The sequence below is a fragment of the Vespula pensylvanica genome, chromosome 10 (genome assembly GCF_014466175.1).
Source record: "Vespula pensylvanica isolate Volc-1 chromosome 10, ASM1446617v1, whole genome shotgun sequence".
In the NCBI taxonomy this organism is placed as follows: domain Eukaryota; kingdom Metazoa; phylum Arthropoda; class Insecta; order Hymenoptera; family Vespidae; genus Vespula; species Vespula pensylvanica.
In genome coordinates this window covers 1275305-1299462 of record NC_057694.1, presented here as the reverse complement: position 1 = coordinate 1299462, position 24158 = coordinate 1275305, and the positions used below count along the sequence as shown (strand labels likewise).

Genomic DNA, 24158 nt, shown 5'->3' with positions numbered 1-24158 from the left:
CAACGAATTAATGCAGGCAAAGGGCCAAAGATCGATTTCTCTCGTTTCGCTCACTTTGCTTGCGGGACATTGTGCTTCCTCTGCAAGTCGACGCGCAATCTTTCGCCAACATGCCTGTACATGTCTGTTAACGTGTTCAATGCAGTTTCCCGGACTTTTTCGGACGGATCCGAGAGTAGTTTGACGATACTGGGAATAACACCGGATAGAGCCATCTCGTCTGCGCCATGTCTAGATAAAAGAAAAAGAAAAATGAAAAATACGTATATACGACAAATAAACGGACAGTAATTTATATTAATCGAAATAATCAATAATGTTATTATCGAGAACTTACTCGTTTAATGTTGTCGTTAACAAGACCAATGCTTCTTCTCTTAATTTCGCATTTTTATGGGTGAAAGCGGGACGAAATCTGTCCAACAATTGTTGGGGTGTCAAACAACCTTTCTCCAAGATTTTAAGAAGGACCAAATGTGCCTTTTCTCTGGTCGCATCTTTGCTATCACCTGTTACATAAAAAAAAAAAAGAAAAGAAAAGAAGAAGAAAAAAACCGAACAAAAAATAAGAAATAAATAAATAAGTAAATAAATAAAACGATCAAAGGAATTCGATTAAGAAGCAATATTGATAATAATAAAAGGAAACGAAACATTGTTCGTGCTTAATATGAGAAAATGTAATGTAAGATGTAAATCGTTAATTAGAATATATTGTCATTAGATTCTATGCTACGGATATATGTATGTATACATAATGTATGAATAGTATGGTCTTTTACTTTTTTCTTTTTTTTTTTTTTTTTTACGTACGCGCGTTTGGTGTGAATGACTTTCACGCGCGCGTTTTCTCTCGGTCTAGAATTCGAAGAACGAAGAATTTTCTCACAGTATATGTCTCTTCCGTACTAATTATCATAATAAGCTCTCTTGAATTGCGCGACGTTCTTTATTCTGTTAGATTTAAAACGAGGGAGAGGCCGACGTGGAAGATAATGGACGTGTGTTTAATTCATTAAATAAACGGTGATTCAATAGACCCAAGTACCTTTAAAATAAATAAACCGGGGCTCTCTTGTTATCTCTGCACTATGATATGCATATATAAAGTACGTATATACGAATGCTTTAGGTACCGTAGAAATAATAACGTAATATAACGTAACAGAACGTAACAGACGCGAAAAACTTGTTCCACGCTTTATGCGATCGTATCTTAGAAAGTTAGGCGGTAATAATTTCTAGATAACAGTATTAACGCGGAGAAAGAAATATGTAAAAGGAATAGAAAATTCTTATCTAATTACGTAGAAACTGGTATACCTTATTTACTGATTATGCCGGTTAACCTCAACCAAGTTACGTTCAATCCACTTTAGACCTTGACTCACTAACATACATCTGCATGAGACTTAGTCGAGCCTTTTAAAATTTTATCAACTATCCATAAAACGTTTCACCCTTGATTTCACGCGAAGAAAATATTTACGACGACGTCGACTACGTTATATCGACTCATATATTCGATTAAATTCTTTTTTTTTTTTTTTTTTTTTATATATATATATATATATAAAGAGAAAAAAGAATGAAAATAAATCAATAAATAAAAATATACCGTAAACGAGAAAGTCAGTATCGAAGTAGAATTGAAATCTCATTCCAATCGAATTCCTTAAACATCGTATAACACAGGTAAGTTAAAGAGACAAAGAAAAACCGATGGAGAGACCCCGAGTTTCTGCACAAATAAGGGTCGACATCTGTCATAGTCTTAAACCTCGTTAAAGTCCTTTAAAACGTCGATCGAGTTCGTTCTATCTAGAACTCATCTCGTCATTAACGATGATTCAGCGTTGGTACGTCTTTGGTGGGGTTAATTAAAAAATCCTTGACCGTACATGCACTATTCCACGGAAACAAACACCTTCGATGGCAAAATTATGATAACGATTTCATCGAATATACATCGTCGATTTTGAAATTAAAATTTGGTGAACGTTTAGATCGAAGACAAAATTTGACAAAATAAAATTGAATTATTATAATCAATGGCCTTTTTCGTACTCACCTAGTCTATCTATCATTGGCTGTATTACAGTAGAAATATAAGGCTTGAAATCATGACCCATCCGATCGGCGAGGTACGTGAGGATCTCCAATCCATTTTGAACGACCTGCAAAGAAGATTAAGTAGAAGAAAAAGTAGAAGAAGAAGTAGAAGGAGAACAGCAATTTTTGAGATATATATATATATATATATATATATATAGATATATGTTAGTACTCGACGATGAATTATGACAATTGGAAATAAGATTAAATCCAATCTAAACTTAACTCGATCAATCAAAATTGATTGTTTCGATTCATTTCGAAAGACATTTATTTTATCTGACATAATTCACAAAAATTAATCAGAAATCAATCACACGACCGATCTATTTACATATTCTTTCCAAATTAATTTTTCTTTCTATTTTTTTTTTTTTTACTTCTATATTAAACTTACATAATATTTTGTAAATATTATTCCATACGTTGAAAGAAAAATGTTATTAAAGAGAACTTTTTACGTTTTCTATTTTCATTTTTATGGCTTTCTCTTGCATTCTTAATTTTTTATTTGTTTTTCGTTTTCACTATCAATCGAATATGAGGATTCGAATTTGACTCTTTGAGTTTTCTTTTATATACTTATCTCTAACAACAATAATAAATAAATAAATAAATAAATAAATAAATAAATAAATAAATAATGAATAATTTATTTTTTTTATTCGAACGTAACACTCAAGTTTTTCAAGTGTTCCTTTAATGAGAGAGTCGAACAAATTTCGAAGCGGACAGGATCGTTTCCGGAAGGGTAGCAATATCACATTGAAATATTAAGGAGAGGTAAGGGGTGTGAGCAGAGAATGGGAGAGAGAGTTGAGGTATGGTTGAGGGTGGAGGGTGGAGGGTGGTAGACTATCGATGCAACGTAATTGAATTGGAGTCGGTAAATGTTAGATTTCAATAGCGGCAATGGTAGCGACTGCGATAGCGATAGAGGGCGAGACCGTATTGATCCGGACAAGGAGCAACCCTCGTATAAGGTTCCCTTAAAGTTGAAAAATCGCGGCAGGCAACCCTCTTGCACTTTCCCTCTTTCTCATAATTATGTTTCGTCTGGGAGCTTCACTCGCTCGCCGAAAAGCCGGTACTCGTCGTGTTTTCTCATCTAGAAAGCAGTGCAACGTTCTCACCCTCCTTGCACCACCCACTCCCACCCACATCTTCTTTCTAACACCCCTGACAGTCACCCCTTCATAACTCTCACCAAGGGTTTTGTTTATTCCGGAAATCGTATCATTAAAACGAAAGCGTGTGTCATCAACATATAAATACGCTTACTCTGTTTCGTCAATAAAACGGAAAACATTTATCACTATTCGCTCGCTTATTACATCGAATTAGAAGCTTAAAAAAGAAAACAAAATAAATTAATAAATAAATGATCGATTTTACAAAAATATTTTATATTCGATGATAGATTCGATAATGTTATTCTTTAAGGATATTGATAAATTTTTATTAGAAAATTTCTAACAAATTTGCAGACTTTCGAAGATATCGATGTGTCAAATTATCTTGTAAAATATTGTTTTTTTTTTCTTTTTTTTTTTCGAACTATGTCTTTGAAATTGTTGCCAATGATATTTTAAAAACTCGTCGTGATGATTTGTCATATCGTCGTGGAAATACTTTTTTAAGAGATATGGTTTCTTTTTTAATCACGACATGTATGTCGAAAATTGAGACTTTTGGTTGAAAGTTTTTACCGAAAATCGCATGGTAAATTCGATCAATCATATTTTTCTATTAAATGAAAATATGAAAAATCGACTTCGTGAAGGATCGGTTTCTTTTAATATACTTTAAAAGCTTCTTGTTTTATATTTTCAATTTTGATAACAGCCTGGAGAGATACTAATGGAATCGTAAATAGCGTAGAAAATAACTTCTGCTTGTTCGACAAAGATAACTCCAAAAACATAACGGATTCTTTTAATTTCTTTTTTGTTGAAGAAAATATTCCTCGAACTACGTATTATTAAACATATTTAATGATTTTTCATTAATGAAATAGATTATTATATGTAAAAAAGAAACCATAAAAATTGTTTTTTCTCCGAGACTGTTTATAGGTTTATGTAATAATAATCTAAATAATAATATAAAATAGATAATACGCCGATGTTTGAATGCACAGAATCAACAACAAACACATTTGACCAAGGATGATCGCAAATTAGGAAAATTGTTTAAATATATTCGAAACAATACTATTTTTTAGACAAACTATTCCTAAATTATATTTTCTTTTTTTTGTCCCTAAAACTATCTAATGATATTGCCGAATACTAAGCTTTTGGTCTAACCAAAACTATGATTGAAATAACATATAACATTCACCAAAATCAAACTAGAAAATTAACAAGGATCACTGATATATGCATTAATCAAAGAATAATATCGCGACAATTAGATATGCTGTAATTCAAGTTTCATCAAATGTGAACAGTGCATAATAAATTCACAAGATCGAGATAGCTTATAAATAACAAATTTGTATTCCATGATCGTAAATATTTTTTCACGAATAACGAATTATAACATTCGATACAACAATTGTTAATTGTTATTAATTCCACTATATATCATTATCCGCAAATTTGATATCTTGCCTTGAATATAAAATTGAAAAGATTAAAGCGTTATTACTGTATCTAATGCGTATACAAAGTCCAATTGAATAACTTGCCCAAGAAATAATTTTCACAAGAAAATCACGAAAAGAATACACGTTCGAGAACTTCCACGAACAATAAAATCAAATTCAGAGAGAGAGAGAGAGAGAGAGATTCGTCGATATTCAAAATTGATATAATAAAAAATCCTTGAATTACAAAAATATCCTTGACGAATTCAAAAACTAATAATTAAAGTTGCATCTTACAGAGATCGCGAGAGAGACATAGAAAATTTATTAATTTAATGACTTAATAATTTAAAATCCCTCATGCGGTATAAAATTAAACAACGAGGTTACGTTAATTCCGCGGTTCGGTCAATACATTGCGAACCAAGCGATACTTCCTCAATCCAACATTAAATCGTTCAACGGAAATTATACGGAATGGTATAGTTTTAATGACACGTTCCGGGCAATAAAACGAAACGAAACGAACGCATGAATTGAATATAAGAACTAGTCAGGCGATAGCGCGTGTTTATTATGTGCATTAAGAACAAGTTCATAGAAAATAGCAAACACTTCTCAACGATCAGTCCTTTATTTAAAAGATGAGAGTAGTAGTTCAGACAAAACCTGTACGAGTATGTAACAATCATTAACGCGTCAATCGATCGATCGTACAATATCGAACACGTGGTTGTCGAATGTGGCTGACGAAAAGCATAATAACAGTTTCTAAACGTTACTGCGACATAGACCAACAAGAATAAAGAGACTCGTGTATCGGGACAAGAATAGCAATCAATAGCACCGTCGCAATCAACGGTTTCGCTTGTGTCGAATCGGTAATCAAAAATTTTGTTGCCCACGAATAGTCTTGCATATAGATCGTAGATACAAACAGACAACATCATCTATCTCACGTATTATTAAATTCGAACTCACAATCGAGTTTTATTCTACATAGAGTACACAAGAATTTTTCAATAAATTGAAAATGGTCGCGAATATGTGTGTAGCAAAAATGTGTCGGATTCGTAATTAAAAAGATCGCGCGGATTAAGAAGAAAAAAGAAAATACAAAAAACAACAGATAAATCCAATAAGACGGACTAAACACATTTTCGTAATCGACACTAACTGTTTAGTATTATCGACAATAACCGACAAGTTGCCATGAAGATAGATAATCCGATCGGTAGATAATCAATGTACCAAATTGGTCAATAGGGAACCACACAAACCGGCATCGACATAGATGCTTTATAGAATATCTGTTCTACAAGGTGATATAGATCAGACAAATCCGATTGAACGGCTAACGTAGTGAATTACGAAAAACCACGATTAGGTTGATTCACTTTGGGCAAAGTTCATTGTCATTCAACGGAAAGGACGATCAGATACCTTTTGTCACGAAAGGAATTAGACGGACAAATTTAACGTTAAGTTCTGGGAACTGGAAGAATGTTCAGAACAAGGACAATTGTCGACGGAAGAGTTAGCTTATGAAAATCATTTTCAAGAAAGAACATATCGAGTGATACCAAACGATACTACGTCGTCAGATTATCATTTAACGACCGACAGAACTCTCTTAGAGATTTTCATGCTCATTCACGATTCAAAGATTTAATCTTTTGGAATGTAAATTAAGATATACAAGAGTCAAACCAAAACAAGGAACTAAATCATGTGAAGATATGTTCTAGATAGAGTAAAACAGATGCTCTGGTATGATTGGATGAAAATCACCAGTTAGGATTCAAAATTAAACGAATAAAAATTCCTTATGACGACGAATACTATTAGCGAATCCTTTGACTTGATAAAACTGAACGAATTTATAAGCACTTATTAATTAAATATAATGACTTAAAGTATCACAGTCAACATTCTTTATCATAGTCAACATTCTATAACAATTAACATCCGACAAGGGAGGAATATAATCATTACATTAGCCTCATTATTAGTCAATGGTATTAAGAAGTTACGTTTGTATGGATGATCAACTGACTACACAAGATATTTAATGAATCAATGGCATTCAGAGAGATCGATTAATCGCCCCCACCTAGATTTTAGGTGTTTTCGATTTGAAACAATACTTCTATACAACGAAAGCACCCGGCTCGTGACTGAACTAAAAATGCGAGACAACAATGGAACACTGCACCTTGATGAGTCGAATACAAAAAGAAAAGAAAAGAATAGAAACGTGGAACCTGCGTTGGAATTCCAAGAATAATATCGTTGCGTGCACGATCAAATGAAATGAAAACAATTATAAACAGACAGACATTCGTAAGTATTTAATCTGTTAAGATGTTTAAGTTCACAACAAAGTCATTATCACAAGAAAGCTGATAATGTACAAACTATGAAAGAATCATATTTTAACGAGCTTATAAAATTGTTTATTTCGCTACAAGATATTAAAGAGATTCTAATCACGTCCTTTAATCCTTTGTTTTTCGATTATAATGATTTCTAAATCCTTGCACCTGCTCATTTGTTAAACTTGATGAGTCTGTTATACCGGAGCATGGTTTATTAGTTATTATCAATATGGTAATAGATTCGAAAACTCGACTGATAATTTTCGACAAGATCTTATGAAAAATATTTAAGAAAGTTAAATATTCGAACCAAGTGGCGCCATGGACCAACAAAGGGATCTCAAGGTGAACGACCTAATCCTCATCAAGGAGGACAACATCGATGCACTCGATGCTTGGCCGAGTGACGGAAATATACCCGGACGCGGACAAACGCCGTGCGCGTGTTATCAGTCAAAACATTCAACGGAACGTACAAAAGACCCGTAAATGGGCTCTACCCTATTCCAATAGAGAAAGATTAATAAACAATGAAGACGGTGCTATTGATGCTTAATTCAAGACAATACCTATGATGACCATTATTTTGTATTCAGCTTAAGATTATATTATTCTACTATTTTATGTATAAACTATTTGAATTATCACCGTATTATTAGTATTACCAAATATATATTTCAATTAATTTAAAACTCGTAGATTACAATTAGCTTAATATGTCGTATTTAGATATATCAGTTGTACAGGTTCAATTAATTAGTAATCAATCATGACAGTTTTTATGACTTTTCAAACCTTGTTGTATGTTTCGTTTCTAATTCTAAGATAGAAAGCATTTGTCACCTTGATCGTAGGTGAATCTTAATACGATAGGCAATTGCACTGCGACGAATCTAATTATCTCGATCATCGATGGATTTTTGATCCTGATGAATCTTAAATGCTATTTCGTTTCTAGTTTTAATTAAATCGTGTTCTGCCGACTTATAATTTCAAATCAAGAGCATGGGGTAATTTTAGAAAACAGAAAAAGAGAAAGGAAGGAAATGATTCTTGATTGGTCAAAGGTTCATTCGCCTCGAGTATGTTAAAACAATTTTCCTAATTTACGACTACAAATAGATAATTAGACGCACGTGTTTCGGCTCCCATTCTAATTCGGTTCTAATTATTACATATCTGCATGGAATGTACGTACATATGTTAAAAAACAACATCCTTCGTGGATGTCACATGCGTTCGTTGAGACTGCATGCATAATAAAGACTGCTATTTATTAGATCAATATTTTTAAACATTTCGTAATAAATAAACGCTCGATATTTATAATAATATATTATTACATATTATATATAACTCCTCAGTATATTACACCGATTAATACAAGAATGATTAATATTTTAATCAGAGATATTTGTGAATACGATAACTTAATCAATATTTTAAACGGATGATCAGCATTTATAATAAACCCACACGCAACTCTGACACTTAATTATTTATATTGATCATTTATATTACTTAATGATATTTTGTTATAAATACTGACCAAAATACTTATATATATTGATCATTTATTTTACAACATTCTTATTTATAATTAATAAAAATACTGACGAAGTAAATAAAAGCGACGTTTAAACGCTAATAATAAAATTAAATAAATATAATTAAGTATGAGTACTCGGAGACTCTTTTATCTCGCAGATTATTTGTAATGAAACATTATTTAAACGAGCGAACGATGATAAGTGCTTTCCGTTGAAACACAACGTGTGTACAGCACTTATAATTATTAATCTATGACACGAAATCACATTTGACACGTTCAATGATTTTCCGACACAAGAGTGAAACTGTCAAAGTTTCTAAAGTATACATCGATGTTTCTCTAACTTTCAATATCTGTGTACTCCTTTTAACATTTCAGTAACTTCGCTTTACTTCTTCTTAAGTAAAAGTTGACTGAATTTGTTCAAAAAACTTGTCAATATCTCAATACTCGTATATAAGTTATAAATGTGTAAATGGATTATGTTTGCTTGTTTCTTTTTTATTTCTTTTAATTACAAGATATACGCTCGTAAATTAGTTTGATTATATACGACGTAAACCTCATATAACGCGGTACTTAAACAACGCAATTCCGACATAATGCGGTCTTGAAATTTCTTAATTTTTATTTTGTTCGTATATATATTATTATAAAATGCGTATGCACGTGCTTCGTTTTAATTTAATTTTCATATTTCGAAGATAGCTATGACGATTAAAATATACGTTTCATTTTATTTTGCTGAAAATATTTATCCATGCGTTATGTGCGATCAAGTTAATGTTCTCTTTGTAGTATTTATAATCTTATATATATGCATACACACACACACAATCATTCACATCACGGTTCGTGCGTTAATTTAAATGAATTACTCGAATTAAAATATATTCCTATTTTAATTAAAATATATTCTTGTTTTGTCATGTCGGTATGTTGTCTACGTTTTTTATTAAATCCGAGTTTCGTACAACGCGATTAATATAACGCGATATTTCTACGAAATATAATATACAAAGTTTACCTATGTTTCGTTACTTTCTTGTCTACTTTATAAAAACTTATTGAATATTTCTTAAAGCTAAAAAAAAAAAAAAATAAATAAATAAAAAGGAAAAAGAACATTGGTATTGATTGTAGACAACACTAACAGAAAATCTTTTAGAACAAACACATTGACCGATATATTTGATATTGGAGATTAAAATATACGGAATATACGAATATGTCTATATGTATGCAAGAGCAAAAGAACAAGAGAGAAGGAGAAAGAGAGAGAGAGAAAGAGAAAGAAACGATGAAAGAGAAATGACCATGGACAAGGAAGGTAGTAAATCGAAGATAGAAGCTACATAGAAACTTCATTCGATGTTTGCATATACATAGATGCATATATACTACTAAGAAAGTCTAATCCGCATGTGTAGTTGAACGTTTGAATGCGTTTTAACGAAGATCTATACATAGGCATATAAACCTATTTTAAAGCCACGGGGTAAACGTTCTCTTGGGGCTCTCTCGTCTGGCTGTGACATCACTGCCCAGTACCGAAGCTTTTTATTACTCTTCTCTTCCCCCACATCCCTCGCGCTACCACATAAATTCCGTATTATTAGACTTACCCATAACGCTTTACTTTTCACCCACTGAATGCGGTTTCCCAAAAAAGAAAAGAAAAAAAAAAAAAAAAGAAAAAAAAGAAAGGAATAAGTTTAATCGTTGATCTTCGACAAGTATCTCGAACGATTATTATATCGAAAATATAATTTTTCTAATAACAAATTCATCAACATTTGTTTATAACTTTCTAACACCTATTACTACGAATTCACATATTCGCTTGAATATGTGAATCGCTAGTTGTCAAACTCTATCATAGCGGAGCCACGTGGGTGGTATACACATATTTCTCTTTTTTCGATCGTTAAATTCTTATAAATAAAATAAATGAGAATTATTGTATTATACATACATACATACATACATACATACATACATACATACATACGTACGTACGTACGTACATATATATATATATCATTCTAAAAAACTTTTACAAATAACTATCGATTGATACTTGCTTCTGTTAGAAAGGATAGAAGAAAAAGAAAAAGGGGGAAAAAAGAAAACTAAGAAAAGAAAAAAGAAAATGCTACCACTGCAATTACACAATTAGATAGTATTATTACGTAAACGGGAAAAAGATAACATTGCAGAGACCTAGAGGTAAACCTTTATAAAGTTCTAAAAACAGAGCATTGATAAAAAAGAAAAAAAAAAAAATTAAAGGGAAGCTATCCAATGTATGTGATCGAAAAGATAAAAGAGATTTTCATTCCCCTTGAGAAGACACGAACGAACTTTCAGACAACGTCCAGCTGTCGTAAGGATCGAACATGGCGGTAGGCCGTTTGCCAAAAATGCCAATGTAACACAATGGCTTGTTCACCGAAAAATTAAGGGCGAGTCGCAATCTTAGGTTAGGAGGGATGGTATACGTTCGTTAAGAAACACTGCGCTATCGAATAGTTTGCTTGTTTCTTTTAAGAATACAACGAGATGCTTATACACACACTTTTACTTCTTCGTGTTTCTTATACATTTGTGTGTATGCGTGTATGAGTGGATATATATCTATGTATAAAGGACCATCTGGATAACGATAAGAGAAGCCAAGTCCGATACACACGTTGCTCTTTCAATTTTCTTTTCGTCATGCAGAAAATAAAAGAGAAAAGGAAAGAAATGAGAATGTACAAAAAAAAAAAGAAAAGAAAAAGAAAAAGCTCTTATTTGTAGGTTACATGTAAGAAAAAAAGCAACAAGTAGTTAACCTTCCGCTTTAGTAATTAAAACGTGTTAATTTCTTTCAATAAATAGAACGTACATATGTACTTACTTATTTCTTTCCAATTAACTATTCGTAAAGATCAATATACGTATGAAAGATTAATAACGAAATTAAGATCGTAAATGAAATCGTAAATAAATTTAACGTACATACATATGCATATGGCGGCCCTTAATTTGTGATTTTTCATTTGTTTCGTTGAATCTTGAAAAAAGAAATATGTATATATACATACATATATATGTCGAACGTAGAAGAAATCGTCGTTAGTCGTTAGAGAACGTCATTCTCCGAAGGAAATAGCATCATCTCTCTCTCTCTCTCTCTCTCTCTCTCTCTCTCTCTCTCTCTCTCTCTCTTTTTCTACTTTTTTTTTCCTTCCAAGGAGAGACATTGAGAGAAAAAAAAGAACTAGAAGAGCAACTGACGACCACTCGTCGTATTATGCGTGAACATAGTTAGTAAGTAGTGGGAGATTCGAGAAACTGTTGGCGCCACTGTCGCGTCGGCTGCAACTACGACGACATAAAAATTCACAATCGGCGGGAAAATGAATATAGCCGATGGAAATATGTATGTATGCTGGGGAATCGGAGAAGGTGACACACAAGCGTGAAATAATAAAAAAAAAAAAAAAAAAGAAAAGGAACAAAAAAACGAGAAAAAAAAACCATTCTAAATATAGCAATGAACGGTCCAGATTACGTGTGCACCGAGTGGTAGTGCATTAGTGTACGTGTATGCGTGTCGCTCGTCTGTGTGCGTACGTATACGTGTTGATGTACGTGCGTAGATAGAATCTCAGGTAGTAAGACGCACGCGAGCGAATCCAATACGAGTCGAACGCATCCGCGTGTGTTAGTTAGTCTCATGCATAAAACATTTGCCATAAATCCATAATAAGAATTGCACGATCGAAGGAGAACCGAATTTTGATCGATTCGACCCTGGGAACAAGCTCGAACAGATCGTGTAATCGTCGAGAAAACAATGACAAATTTGTCTCTTCCCTCTCCTTTCCTTTCTTCCTCTTGATCCATGCTCCATACTTATTTAGTTACTTACATACTTAACATTACAGAACAGAATTACGTAGATCGCGTCATCGCGACGCAAACTTACGGACAAGAATTTTTTACGCGTACGATCTTTCGAACTACGTACATACGTCTACAAAAAAAAAAAAAAAAAAAGACATACGTATTTCAACTTCTTTGACATTTTTTATTCGCAAGTTTTATCGAGATTGCTGTTAAACGAATCTCATAATACGCGATGAGATAGAAAACGTATAACGATAATCTAGACGATAATATTGACAAACTTATTCATTTCATTTGTCTTCATTTATTTCCTTTTTATTTTTATTTTTACTTTTTCTATTTCTTCCAAACAAATTCGTTTACTACAAATTCTTGGAAGTTTACTTCTTCGACATTGATAAAGTTGTTCTCTCTCTCTCTCTCTCTCTCTCTCTCTCTCTCTCTCTCTCTCTCTCTCTCCCTCTCTCTCTCTTTCTCTTTTCAAAGTCGTTCTTTATAAACGCATTTTATAGTATACCGAAGGAAATCTTAGCAAGTACGAATAACGATGACCAGCAAAGGACACCTCTCCCCCACGTACGTACACATACATACATACATACGTACTATATATTTATATACATATATACATACATACATACATGGCGTGAAAGTTTTTTTCCTTATGCGACATGCGTCTTGAACGAGTCGAGGTTCTCCGTGACATCGTCGTCTTCATCGTCGTCTTCTTCGTCGTCTTCGTCTTCGTCTTCGTCGTCGAGAAGCTCAGCGACAAATTTAACCGAGAAAGAAACCGATCTCCTCAAAGCAAAGGGGACTTGTCGGAGAACTCGTACGAAAGAACGTTTGGAATCGTACTTAGTTACGTGTTTTTTAATCGCAATCTCGTTGCAAATATCGCGCGACACAATCTTAAACGCGATCAGCGGTAAAATTCAAGGAGTATCGCCATTTTTGGACATACTTGTGCAACTTAAGAAAACAGTTACGCGTCTTAGTCCGTTTTGCTTTATCGATTCTACGGAATATGACTCATCTGAACACACCGTGGTAGATCGTTGACATATGATTTTTTTTTCCTTTCTCTCTCTCTCTCTCTCTCTCTCTCTCTCTCTCTCTCTCTCGCTCTCTATCTCTCTATCATTTTTATAAAATGTTTATAATACGCGTAGGAACTCGTCGTGAAGTTGTTTGACTATAGTTATTAGACTCGTCTTGTTTCTATCATTCGTAATGTAAAAGTTTTCAGATACGTACGTATTTCATTTATTATTAAACATAATTCTCGACACGCAAGACTCGATCGTACGATAATTAAATAATACAGAATCATTCGGTTTATTTATCTAACGGAAAAGAAATTCGTCATCGTTTCAGAAAAATAAATAAATAACGGTCAAGCAAATACACGGTATGTTTCTTCTTTTTCTTCCTTTTCTTCTTCTTCTTCTTCTTATATATTATTCGCTTACTTATTTATTATATTTCCAAATCGTTATATAACGACCACAATGGACAATTACAATCGCCGCTTGACTACAGATGGTTGACAATGAGCGAGAATAATATAATAACGCGATTTATGTCGATGAGTATGCATGTGCTAAAACGTGACTCAATTAAAAGAAAGTTATTATTAGAAATGCTTATCAATATTTTGTGATTTGCGTTTAAACGTTAACTGTCTGACTCTTCTTCCGTTATATTTGAGAATTGTTGTGCTTATTTCGACGAAATAAAATCTCGACTTAACATGATCGAATAACAAAAAATACATACATACATAGATAAATAATTTTTTTTTTACTTGGAACGAAAGAAATCATTACTTCGTACGCAGATATTTGAATGAACTCGTTTTTACAGAGAGGAATCCATCTCCTCGTCGAAGGGAGTGTCTCGATTTCGCAAACATTTACCAAACCCTGTAAACCCCTTAAAGGAACACGATACACTCTCCATATAGTTCCGTCAACTATATCGGTTTGCACCTTTCGACGTGCATCGAAGCTATGCTTGAATTGCTCCTTGCTGATCCTCGAACTTTTGAACTTTTGAACTTCAAAAGAGTAAGTATATGTACATATGTATGTGAGTACTATGTATGTACATACGTATGTACCACGTGATATGCAAAATAAGATATCTTTCCGACGTCAAAACGAATTAACCTATTCACATATAAGTACGTCTCTCCTACGAATAATATCACTCGTCAAATTATTAAACTGAAAAAAAGAAAGACAGAGAAAAAGAGATAAAGAGAGAGAGAGATAGAGAGATAGAGAGATAGAGAGAGAGAGAGAGAGAGAGAGAGAGAGAGAGAGAGAGAGAATGACGAATCTTACAAACTAAACTTTAACGATATAGAGTAATAAAAAAGTTGAAAATAGTGTTCGATATTATATGGTTCCTTGAATTTCGCCGAATGAGCACCTCTGTACGTAACGAAACGAAAGAGTAAACGTAGAGGAAAAGAGAAAGAGAAGGAAAGACAGAGAAAAAGAGAGAGAAAGAGAGAGGGGAATATCGTGTAGGAGAGGGGTTGTCATTCGGCACATCCCACTCCCACTACATGGTCATCGAATGAAAGCGTACTCGAAGAAAGGATATTCGTCAACTTTGTTGTTCCTTCTTCTTCTTCTTCTTCTGTTCCTTCACGACTATAATTCGTATGACGATTCCTTGCGTCTAGACTGCTTAGCGACTAAACTACACTTTAACGACAGAGAAAGAGAGAAAGGGGGAGAGAGAGAGAGAGAGAGAGAGAGAGAGAGAGAGAGAGAGAGAGAGAGAGAGAGGAGCGCGCATTCGCACGTGCTTTATCCGCGCGTAACCGCAGCACCAAAGATATAATATATATGTATACATGTACGTGTATGTAAATATATACGTGACGACAGAGAAACACACCACCATCACAACAACAACACACAACGATAATGAAAATTCTTTTGGCGTTCTTCTTTCGAGTTCCTTTTATTCTTTCCTTTCTTTTTTTCTCTCTTATCTCTGTTTAAGTCGTTCTTTCTCTTTACTCCGTTTGAAAAGACGGTAAAATAAATCTGTCATAAGAATGACCGATACCAATCGGAATTCGTCACGTAGAGACATCGCTTTATGATCGATGACGGTTCTCCTTTTGCCATTTACGGAGCGTTTACGGGGTGTTCGCCTTTCCATGCTTATCCGCGCGTTTCCTACGGAGTCGCGAAGGAAAGGCGGACCATCGACAAGGGGAGGAGACAAGAAGGGAATGAGGGAGAGGGGCACGAGGGGAGAAGGAGGAAAGAGAGAGAGAGAGAGAGAGAGAGAGAGAAAGAGAGAGGCTCGAAGAAGATCCGTCGCGAACGTCCGACGCGACCCAGACGCACCCACCCATTCATGTATCTATTTATTTATTTATCTATTTATCTTGTAGAGACATAATCGGTATACGAAAAATCAATTTACTTACCTTCGGATTGCCGTTGGTTAGCCACGGTATCACGTTGTCGATGAAGAGTCCGATGTCTTGACATTCGATGCTTTTATCCGGGTCACCTAGGTAGTTCAGTACCAAATCACCGACCGAAAGTTTTTTCTTTATATCCGTCGTGGACAGCAACGGCATAAAACCGTCCATGTCCCGCGGATTTCCCGACATGGCGCCCGATAGTACGTCTAAAACGATTGTAATCTCTATCAACGTACGAGCACTGCGATCATCGGCACCATACACGCGACGCCATCTTGATTTCACTGTCCTACCGTTTCTCTATCTTTCTCTCTTTCCTTCTCTCTCTCTCTCTCTCTTTCTCTCTCTGTCTCACTCACTCTTTTTCACACTCTCTCTCTCTCTCTTTCTTTCTTTCTTTCTCTCTCTTCCTTGCTCCAGCGACAACAGCGCCATTCTACACTCGCGAGGCGTATAATCGAACTATTTTTCGATAGTTCCTCGAGATATTCGAATTGGCGCCTTTTACGATGTGACGTTCTTAAAGGATAGGCTATTGTGTTTCTCCACGACGATTTATCTTCGGTTGATAGTGAAAATAAACACGTGTGTATCGCACAATCGATCGGTTACTAATGTTTTACGTTCACACTTTCGTTCATTCGGATTATTTACTGAATTGTGAGATATTATAAAGATATTTTTGCACGATGGTAAGTACACTTTTTTGTTTTGTTTTTGTTTTGGTTTTTTTTTTTCCTTTTTATAAAATTAGTACTGCTAAATTACTCGGTTTACATTTGCGATGATTTAATGAATATGTTTGTATATACATAGTTACATTTACATATACATTATTAAATATTTACAATTATTATTATTAATAATTATGCTTTTGCGACAATCTTTAATGCTATAGCATATTAGTGAAGAAAATACTTGTTGAAGTCTATGATTCGTAATTTACATTGAGAACAACAACATGATTATTAACTAATCTTTCTAAGTAGAGTCGAAAGGTTTTTACATTTAACTTTTATGATGGAAGAATCGTGCAAAGTACCTCCCTCTTGGATAAAGATTTCAAAAAAATTATTACGGTCTGTACAATATTGCCAAATAAAATTTTAAAGAAAAAGTGTAATATATTGTATATTTTTTCTATAACTATTACTTTGACAAAATAAAAATTATAAGTGTAAAAAGCTAATTTTAATAAGACACGTTTATATGACATTTTCTGCTTAAGAAATTTCCAAATTTAGAGTATAATATCAGAAAAAATATAGTATTTTATAATTTTACATCAATTTAATTAGTTTATAAATAAAAATATGATAAGAAAATGTGCAGTAATTCTCATGATACTTCTTATAAAAATGTAATTGCCTCTCTTATAAAAACTGCTTTTTGTCTGTGTTTAAAATTTGAACTAATTGTGTTTTTCGGTAATTATATATCAATAATAAATAATATTTGTTAGTATATTATATATATGTTTGTGTGTATGCATTTGTTTATCTACACTCGCACATATATACATATACATTATGTATACATTACATATATATTACTCTTTATAAATAGCATATTGCATGCACATTTTGAAGTATTTATTACAATCCATATATGTTCCATCTTCATATTTAAAAATGCTAACAACTATATCACATCCCGCTGCGATAAAACTGATAAAATCTTTTGTTAAGATATATATTTTAGATAATGTCTTTGCTATAATCTCTTGGAACTAATCGATACGATTTTGTATGACTGGATCATTTCTTATAATAATTTTTAATATTACATAAGCCATAATATGTAAAACTACAAGATATTTTTTGATAAATGTTAATGTTCTGTATTGTAGCTCTATATTTAAATAAATGTGCTTGTTAGAATTTTTAAAATCCTGGCTATTTTTATCACTTCATTCTACCTGAGTATACAGGTTATTTTCAAATTGGTGTCATTAACTATATAGGCGTATACCACACCTCAAAACTAAAAATCTTAATAAATACAAGTCTTTCTTACATATAATTGTAAATAATTATATGTATATTGCATATATTATATATATATGTATGTATATATATATATATAAAAGCAACTCCCCACATACATAAGTATGTAAGAAGTTGTTTTAAGGAGACTATATAACATTATTGACTAATGTCAATTACTTTAATGAATTATGATTAATAAAGATCTGTTCTATATATCTTTTAATGATAAAATATAAATACTTTTTCCAAGCACTATATAGCGATGAAGAAAAGTGATTTTCATGAAATTTCAATTTAATACCTATGATAATTTTCTTCGTCGTTCTTGTGCTATGGAAAAAGAGGCATAAAAATTCTATTCTGTTGTAATTTGTTTGAATTTAAATTATAGTTACAAAGTTTCCTACTTTGATTATTAAAGTTTAATATATATTTGTAATAGCTCTGTATTTGTATCGTACAGCAGTTATTACTAATTTAAGCCAAAAATATAGAAGAGCATTGCAAATACAAGAACTGCGTACGATTAGCAAGAGCAATTTATGTAATTAATTAAATATTTATTTAATATTAATATTTACTATATATTGCTTGCTTTAACGAACTTTTTGTCTATGGCTTATTATACATTGAATGAATAGAAGATTAATGGAATGATTTTTAATGATTCTCTGATCAATGTACTTCAGTTAATATATATATATATATTAACCATTTTATGCAAGTATATATATATATATATATATATATATATATATATATATATATATATATATGTATGCTTCCATAAAATCTTTTAGGCTTTTTAGAATTATAATAATGTACTAAAGTACACACAGATTTAAAAATAGTAATTACTGGCACTAACAGGAAAAAAGCAAATTCAAAAAGTGCATATATAAATATTTTAAAAGACAATGCAATTTCACATTCTACCTTACAGACATTCATTATATATGAAATAGTATTTACAAAATAATATTCTATATGCACCGTATTTTAACTAGTCCCTAGTCATAAAAAATGAAACATAAAACAGTGGATTCACGTGTACAAATGAATTTCTAACAAAAAATACTGCTTTGATATTATATCGCGTTATTCAGTTTTTGAACACTTTCCTTTTTTATGCTTAATTTGCTAAAATGAGGTCGATATTAAAAAGAAAAAGAACGTTACTGTTGTTGCTGAAGCTGTTGTAATAAAGGACAGACTTCTACCAACGGTGTACCTAGAATCTCTTGACAAACTTGATTCATGTCAGGTTCCATCATAAGAGATGATATTTGATCTTCTGTTAACATCTCCACGCTAGATAAGAAAGACATATAAAATTATTTATTAACAAATTATTATACAAATATCTGTACATAAGGATCGTATGTGTGTGTGTATTTCCTTAAGTTTTGTATTTAACAAATTTACCTAGCTAAACTTTCGCTGTCTGAAGTTTCTTCATCTGCATTGAGATAAGTCATAGTTTTTTCTAAAGGACTTGGAACCTTCTTTCCTTTCGATTCTGATTTTTCAAATTTCTCCTTATCTCTTTCACTTGTTTTTGGTTCGCTAGAACGACGCTCTGTTAAACCAGATATGTTTAGCATCATCATTCCATGATTTAACAATTCTTTGACTCGTTCTCCTGTTCCTCCACTCCATAACATATCCAAAGATTGTCTTCTACTTGAATTAGCTAAAAGATAAAATATTTTACATGTTTTAATTAATTTAATCATCGTTTAAATAATATGAATTATTTAAAAGCTTCTATAACATACCAGAACTACCATCGCTCATTTCACTGGCAGCGGAACTTCGAGTAATCCAATTAGCTAAACTACTATCCAATTTACCCTTACTTCTTACTGATGGACTTCGTGTGACTTCTGCTCTTTTTTCTTCGCTTAAACTAACTTCATTCGTTCGTGTCATCGCAGGTAATGATTTTTGTGAAACTAATCGTTTCCGATTATTTTGATCATTATGTAATGTTTGAATGTTCACTGGAAGAATTGGAAGATTGACATTTTCAGGACTCAAATCCATTGGCAAAGGTTTATAAGGAATTTGATCTTCTTCATCGGAATAGATGTCATTGTTGTAATAAATTTCATCCGGAGAATTGTTCAAACTAATTTCTGTCCATTCTTCGCCATTCTGTGTTACAGAATTATTTTTCTCATCGCGTACAGGTGATTGAATCTTAACTTTCTTTTCAATAGGAGATATAATGCTAGAAAGATCAGATAGACGAGATGTAGAAGAACTTGTATGATTTAATTGTACGATATGTTTCGTGTCAGTTGTGGCGATGCTTCGCGGACGGTCTCGCTTTATATATTTTCGAGGTTCTGTAGTTGAAAGATTCATATTATTTAGGCCCAAATATTCAGAGGATGGATTCCTCTCAATCTGTAATAAGTAATATTTATGATTAATTTTAACAATAATTGAAAGTAATTTATAAGCTTGAGAAAATGTTATATACATATATATATATATATTATTTACTTTGGTAGGCACAAGGCAAGGAGTACTCGGACTCATTCTTTCAGGGAGGCGTAAATATTCATCACTAGTATAATCTGTACTATCCGGTGAACCAGTTACACTTGAGTCAGTTGGAGTCGCTGTATTTGTCTGTATAGAGGAAGGATCTGCACCATCTCTTATATGTTTTCCAAAATCATCTGTAGTATCACATTGCCTTGTCTGAAAGAACGATTACAAATTTTCTGAATTACTTTTGATTATACAAATTTAAAAGATCTATTTCATAATACTTACTCTATGTATCTCGTCACTAATACGTTCCAAATTTCTCAAAGCTTCCGCATATGTCATTTTAGCTTCACCAACTGACCTCTCCAATACACTAACTTTCATCTTTTGTTCTTCCAACATTTGATTGAAATGTGCTTTCATTTCATAATAAGGCCTGCATATAATTTATAATTTAATGATAAATAATTGTTTATGATAATAATATGAAATTTAATTATTTAAAATATTTAATTTGAAATTTATACAGATTGACAAAGAACCATAATCTATATCTTATATTCAATTTACAATAGAAGAAAATGAAACATTTTCATTTTTTGCAGATACATATTTTCATAACGTGATTTTGATAATATAAATATTATATTAATATATTTATAAATATACCATTCATGCACAAACAGGATGACAATTCCAAAATAAAATTTCAAATGATGCTGGTTTAATAACTCACACAAAATAAAATTTAATACAAAAAAAAGATTATCTATCCTACTTACAACATGAGCAAGTTGTGCCTGTAGGCGATACTGTTTATCAGAAGCAAGCTGCGACGTGCACCCATACTGCCAACATGAATATAACCAAAAGACATAAATATCCTAACATCTATATAAAAAATCATATCTACATTCAAGAATATTATATTAAATATAATTGGTGGAGAAAAAAAGTAAATGCAAACACTACCAAATACAAAAGGAAAGAGAAAATATATTTAAAAAAAAAAACATATAAAAACTTGATAATAATGTATAATCAAGACACTTTGATAAAGGGTTCTAAATTAGCTGGGTTGTTTGTTTAAAAATGCAATAACTTTCATGCAATAATAATATTATTGAAATTGTAAACAATATTTTAACACATAAATTAACGGTTATTCATACCTTGACTTGGCAATAGCACGTTTCAATTCTCGTTGTAATCTTTGAACTTCGTGTTCTGCTTTATGGTACAACGCAGTCGTGTGCCTATGTTCCGCTTCAGAAAGAGCTCGTTCATGTTCTGACTCATTAACTCTAGCTGTTGCATGATTTAACATTTCCTATATTTATGTTCAATGAAAGATTACAAAAGTAGAGATCCTTGTAGTATTTATCAATATTTCGCATTTAAGTTATGATATATATATATGTGTATGCATGTGTATATATATATATATATACCTGCCACGCATGATCAAAACATCTTCCTTCTGTTCTTAATCCCTCTTCGGCTAAATATACCATCTCTTTGGCAGCTGCATGTTGACTATTGGCTCTTTCAAATCTAATTGCAGCCTTTTGTGTCTCCTGTAGAGCCTACAATATATTATTATTTATATATTATATTTATAACAATATTACATATCATTATAAGTATCACTCTTTTAGTTACTTCTTTTGCTTTAAATCTAGCATCATAATAAGGTCTAGACTTTTCTATACAGGCTCCAAGTTTCTTAGCCAGAGAATCAATTTTAATAGTAGATTCACACAATAACTCCCTGAATGTGGCTCTTGCTTCCTAAAATAAAAATAAGATATATATTTGTTAGCATTTATCAATATATATATTTTCAAACATAATTATAACAAAACAAATTATTTATGAATGGAATCTAATGTATAATATAAAGCAATGTAAAATACATGTATCGTAATTTATCCTGATAAGGCAAATCAGTACAAAGTCTCACGTCATGAATAGTTTCTTTAGCTGTCATTGTGATAAACGACTACGTAGATGATCATCTTCATGAGCTATTATCCATTTTGCCCGTGTGCTATACATCAATCACTTCAATGAAATCTAGTCAGAACTCGTTTCAAAACTTGCAATTAATTTGAACCTTTGAAGAATACATGTTTTCTAATTTAAACTTTAGTTAAATAAAAATAAATAAATAAATAAATAAATAAAAAAAGAAAAAAGAATTAATGACGAAAATTAAGAACACGTTTATATACATTTTTATTATACTCACATCCAAATCGACTTCAAGTTTATTGATATCATCGGTAGCTGTGTTCAATCTTTCAAGTTCAATCTGTAATAATTACAACGGTATAAGAATTAACATATGCATAAAATCATTATGAATATACAGTGATATGTAACATATTGTCACTGTGATAAAATTAAAAAATTAGAAAAGATATCTAAGTAATTTGTAAATACAACGACAAATATAGAGATAATTAATATATATTTTTTTTTTGGTTTTCATTTTTTCTTATTTTACTTTATTATAATACAATTCACTTATATAACGATAAATAAAAAATTTACCGTCATAATTTGTCTCGTGCCAATTGTGATAAAACAGTTTCTATAGGGACGATGGAGGGAGAGAGGAGAAACTAAATGCATCGACCATATTTTCTAACGTAACAAATGACATATAATCGAATAAAATTAGAAAATACATATCGGGCTTGTATAACAATTTAAACACATTACGAATGTATCTTGACGTGTAAAAACACAGCCGATAAAAGCTGCTGATCGCTTAATACGGAAATGTCAATGTCGTAAACGCCTGATCGCGAAAGCCATGACACTCTGTTTGTTTAAGAGAAAAATTGTCTTACCTGTACTCTAGGATCCACCGCATCGTCAACACGATCAGAATCATCGTCACATTCCTTTTGTACACGTCCACTCATAATTAAAGCTAAAAATGAATTTTATTTACAATTTTTCATGGCACCTATATCGTCTGCTACATATCAGGTAGCCATGTTGGATGTTAGAACATATCCGCAGGGCCGTGCGTAGATCGTTCTGCTAATCAACGATTACTTAAAACTTCAAAATATAAATCAAGAACTTGTTCAAAACCAATAATACGTGTGATATCATTATCTATCTATTGTGAAAATATACGAGAATATCGAATTAATTGAATTCGATATAGAACGTGCTAGATCAATCTCGAATAACACACTTAAAATTTCAAGCACGAGGTCAGGGTCAACTTTTATATATGTGTGTTTCAAATCGAAGATTCATAGATTTACGACAAACACGCGATTAAGAAAGATCTAGCATGGAAGAGAATTATCCTACGTCTAAACGTTGACAACGTCGAATCATACGATAATTAAATGAAGCGGGTTTGGATGTTATCAAATCAGAACAAACTAATGGTTATTCGTTGAATGGAAACGTTGAATTTTTCACGTAATACGTTGTTCAGAAAGTTATACGTTATACGTAATACTGTGAATTACTTACATTTGACATCGTTATTTGAATTGCAAAAATAAATCTTCGAGCGTCAAATATTTGTCATTTCAATATGACGGAAAAGTTAACGAAACATGCAAATAAATATGAAAATTCTTCGAGAATATTCATATTTTATTTATAACAAGATAAATTAAACGATTAAAGAGCAACGAGGAGTGCT

At 32.1% G+C, this 24158-nt stretch overlaps 2 protein-coding genes across 7 annotated transcripts in view; both read right to left on the bottom strand.

The window, feature by feature from the left end:
- LOC122632391 (CLIP-associating protein 1) overlaps window positions 1-16282 on the bottom strand; it is a 34854-nt gene extending 18572 nt beyond the window's left edge. For 2 of the 3 annotated variants that reach the window (XM_043819106.1, XM_043819107.1), the window contains exons 1-4: window positions 15990-16282; window positions 2072-2177; window positions 338-509; window positions 55-231 (exon numbers count right to left, since the gene is read on the bottom strand). In XM_043819106.1, coding sequence (XP_043675041.1) covers window positions 55-231; window positions 338-509; window positions 2072-2177; window positions 15990-16178 — 644 coding nt within the window. In that variant the 5' untranslated portion in view covers window positions 16179-16282. Of the gene's footprint in view, window positions 1-54; window positions 232-337; window positions 510-2071; window positions 2178-13173; window positions 13642-15989 lie in introns of those variants that run through there. The other variant, XM_043819109.1, reaches the window with a different exon arrangement.
- Window positions 16283-18760: 2478 nt separating this feature from the next.
- LOC122632392 lies at window positions 18761-24025 on the bottom strand. Of its 4 annotated transcripts, none has more exons than XM_043819113.1 (11): window positions 23338-24025; window positions 22731-22793; window positions 22142-22270; window positions 21931-22065; window positions 21652-21809; window positions 21262-21327; window positions 20765-20915; window positions 20489-20689; window positions 19756-20389; window positions 19403-19670; window positions 18761-19288 (listed from the first exon to the last, which is right to left on the bottom strand). In XM_043819113.1, exons 1-11 carry the CDS (start codon window positions 23410-23412, stop codon window positions 19153-19155), a joined length of 2016 nt encoding a protein of 671 aa, XP_043675048.1. In that variant the 5' UTR covers window positions 23413-24025; the 3' UTR covers window positions 18761-19152. The 4 variants fall into 4 exon arrangements, with proteins under 4 accessions (XP_043675048.1, XP_043675047.1, XP_043675050.1 ...); XM_043819112.1 differs by lacking the exon at window positions 23338-24025 and adding an exon at window positions 23036-23272; XM_043819115.1 differs by lacking the exon at window positions 21262-21327 and having other exon boundaries at window positions 23338-24024.
- Window positions 24026-24158: the final 133 nt, after the last annotated feature.

Excerpts from the sequence above, each read along its gene's own strand:
- LOC122632392 (XM_043819112.1), bottom strand. The coding sequence starts at position 23,116 with ATGCATTTAGTTTCTCCTCTCTCCCTCCATCGTCCCTATAGAAACTGT. Across the intron at positions 22,794-23,035 it reads GCACGAGACAAATTATGACG|ATTGAACTTGAAAGATTGAA; the intron begins GTAAATTTTTTA and ends TAATTATTACAG. Across the intron at positions 20,390-20,488 it reads CTTGCCTTGTGCCTACCAAA|ATTGAGAGGAATCCATCCTC; the intron begins GTAAATAATATA and ends TACTTATTACAG.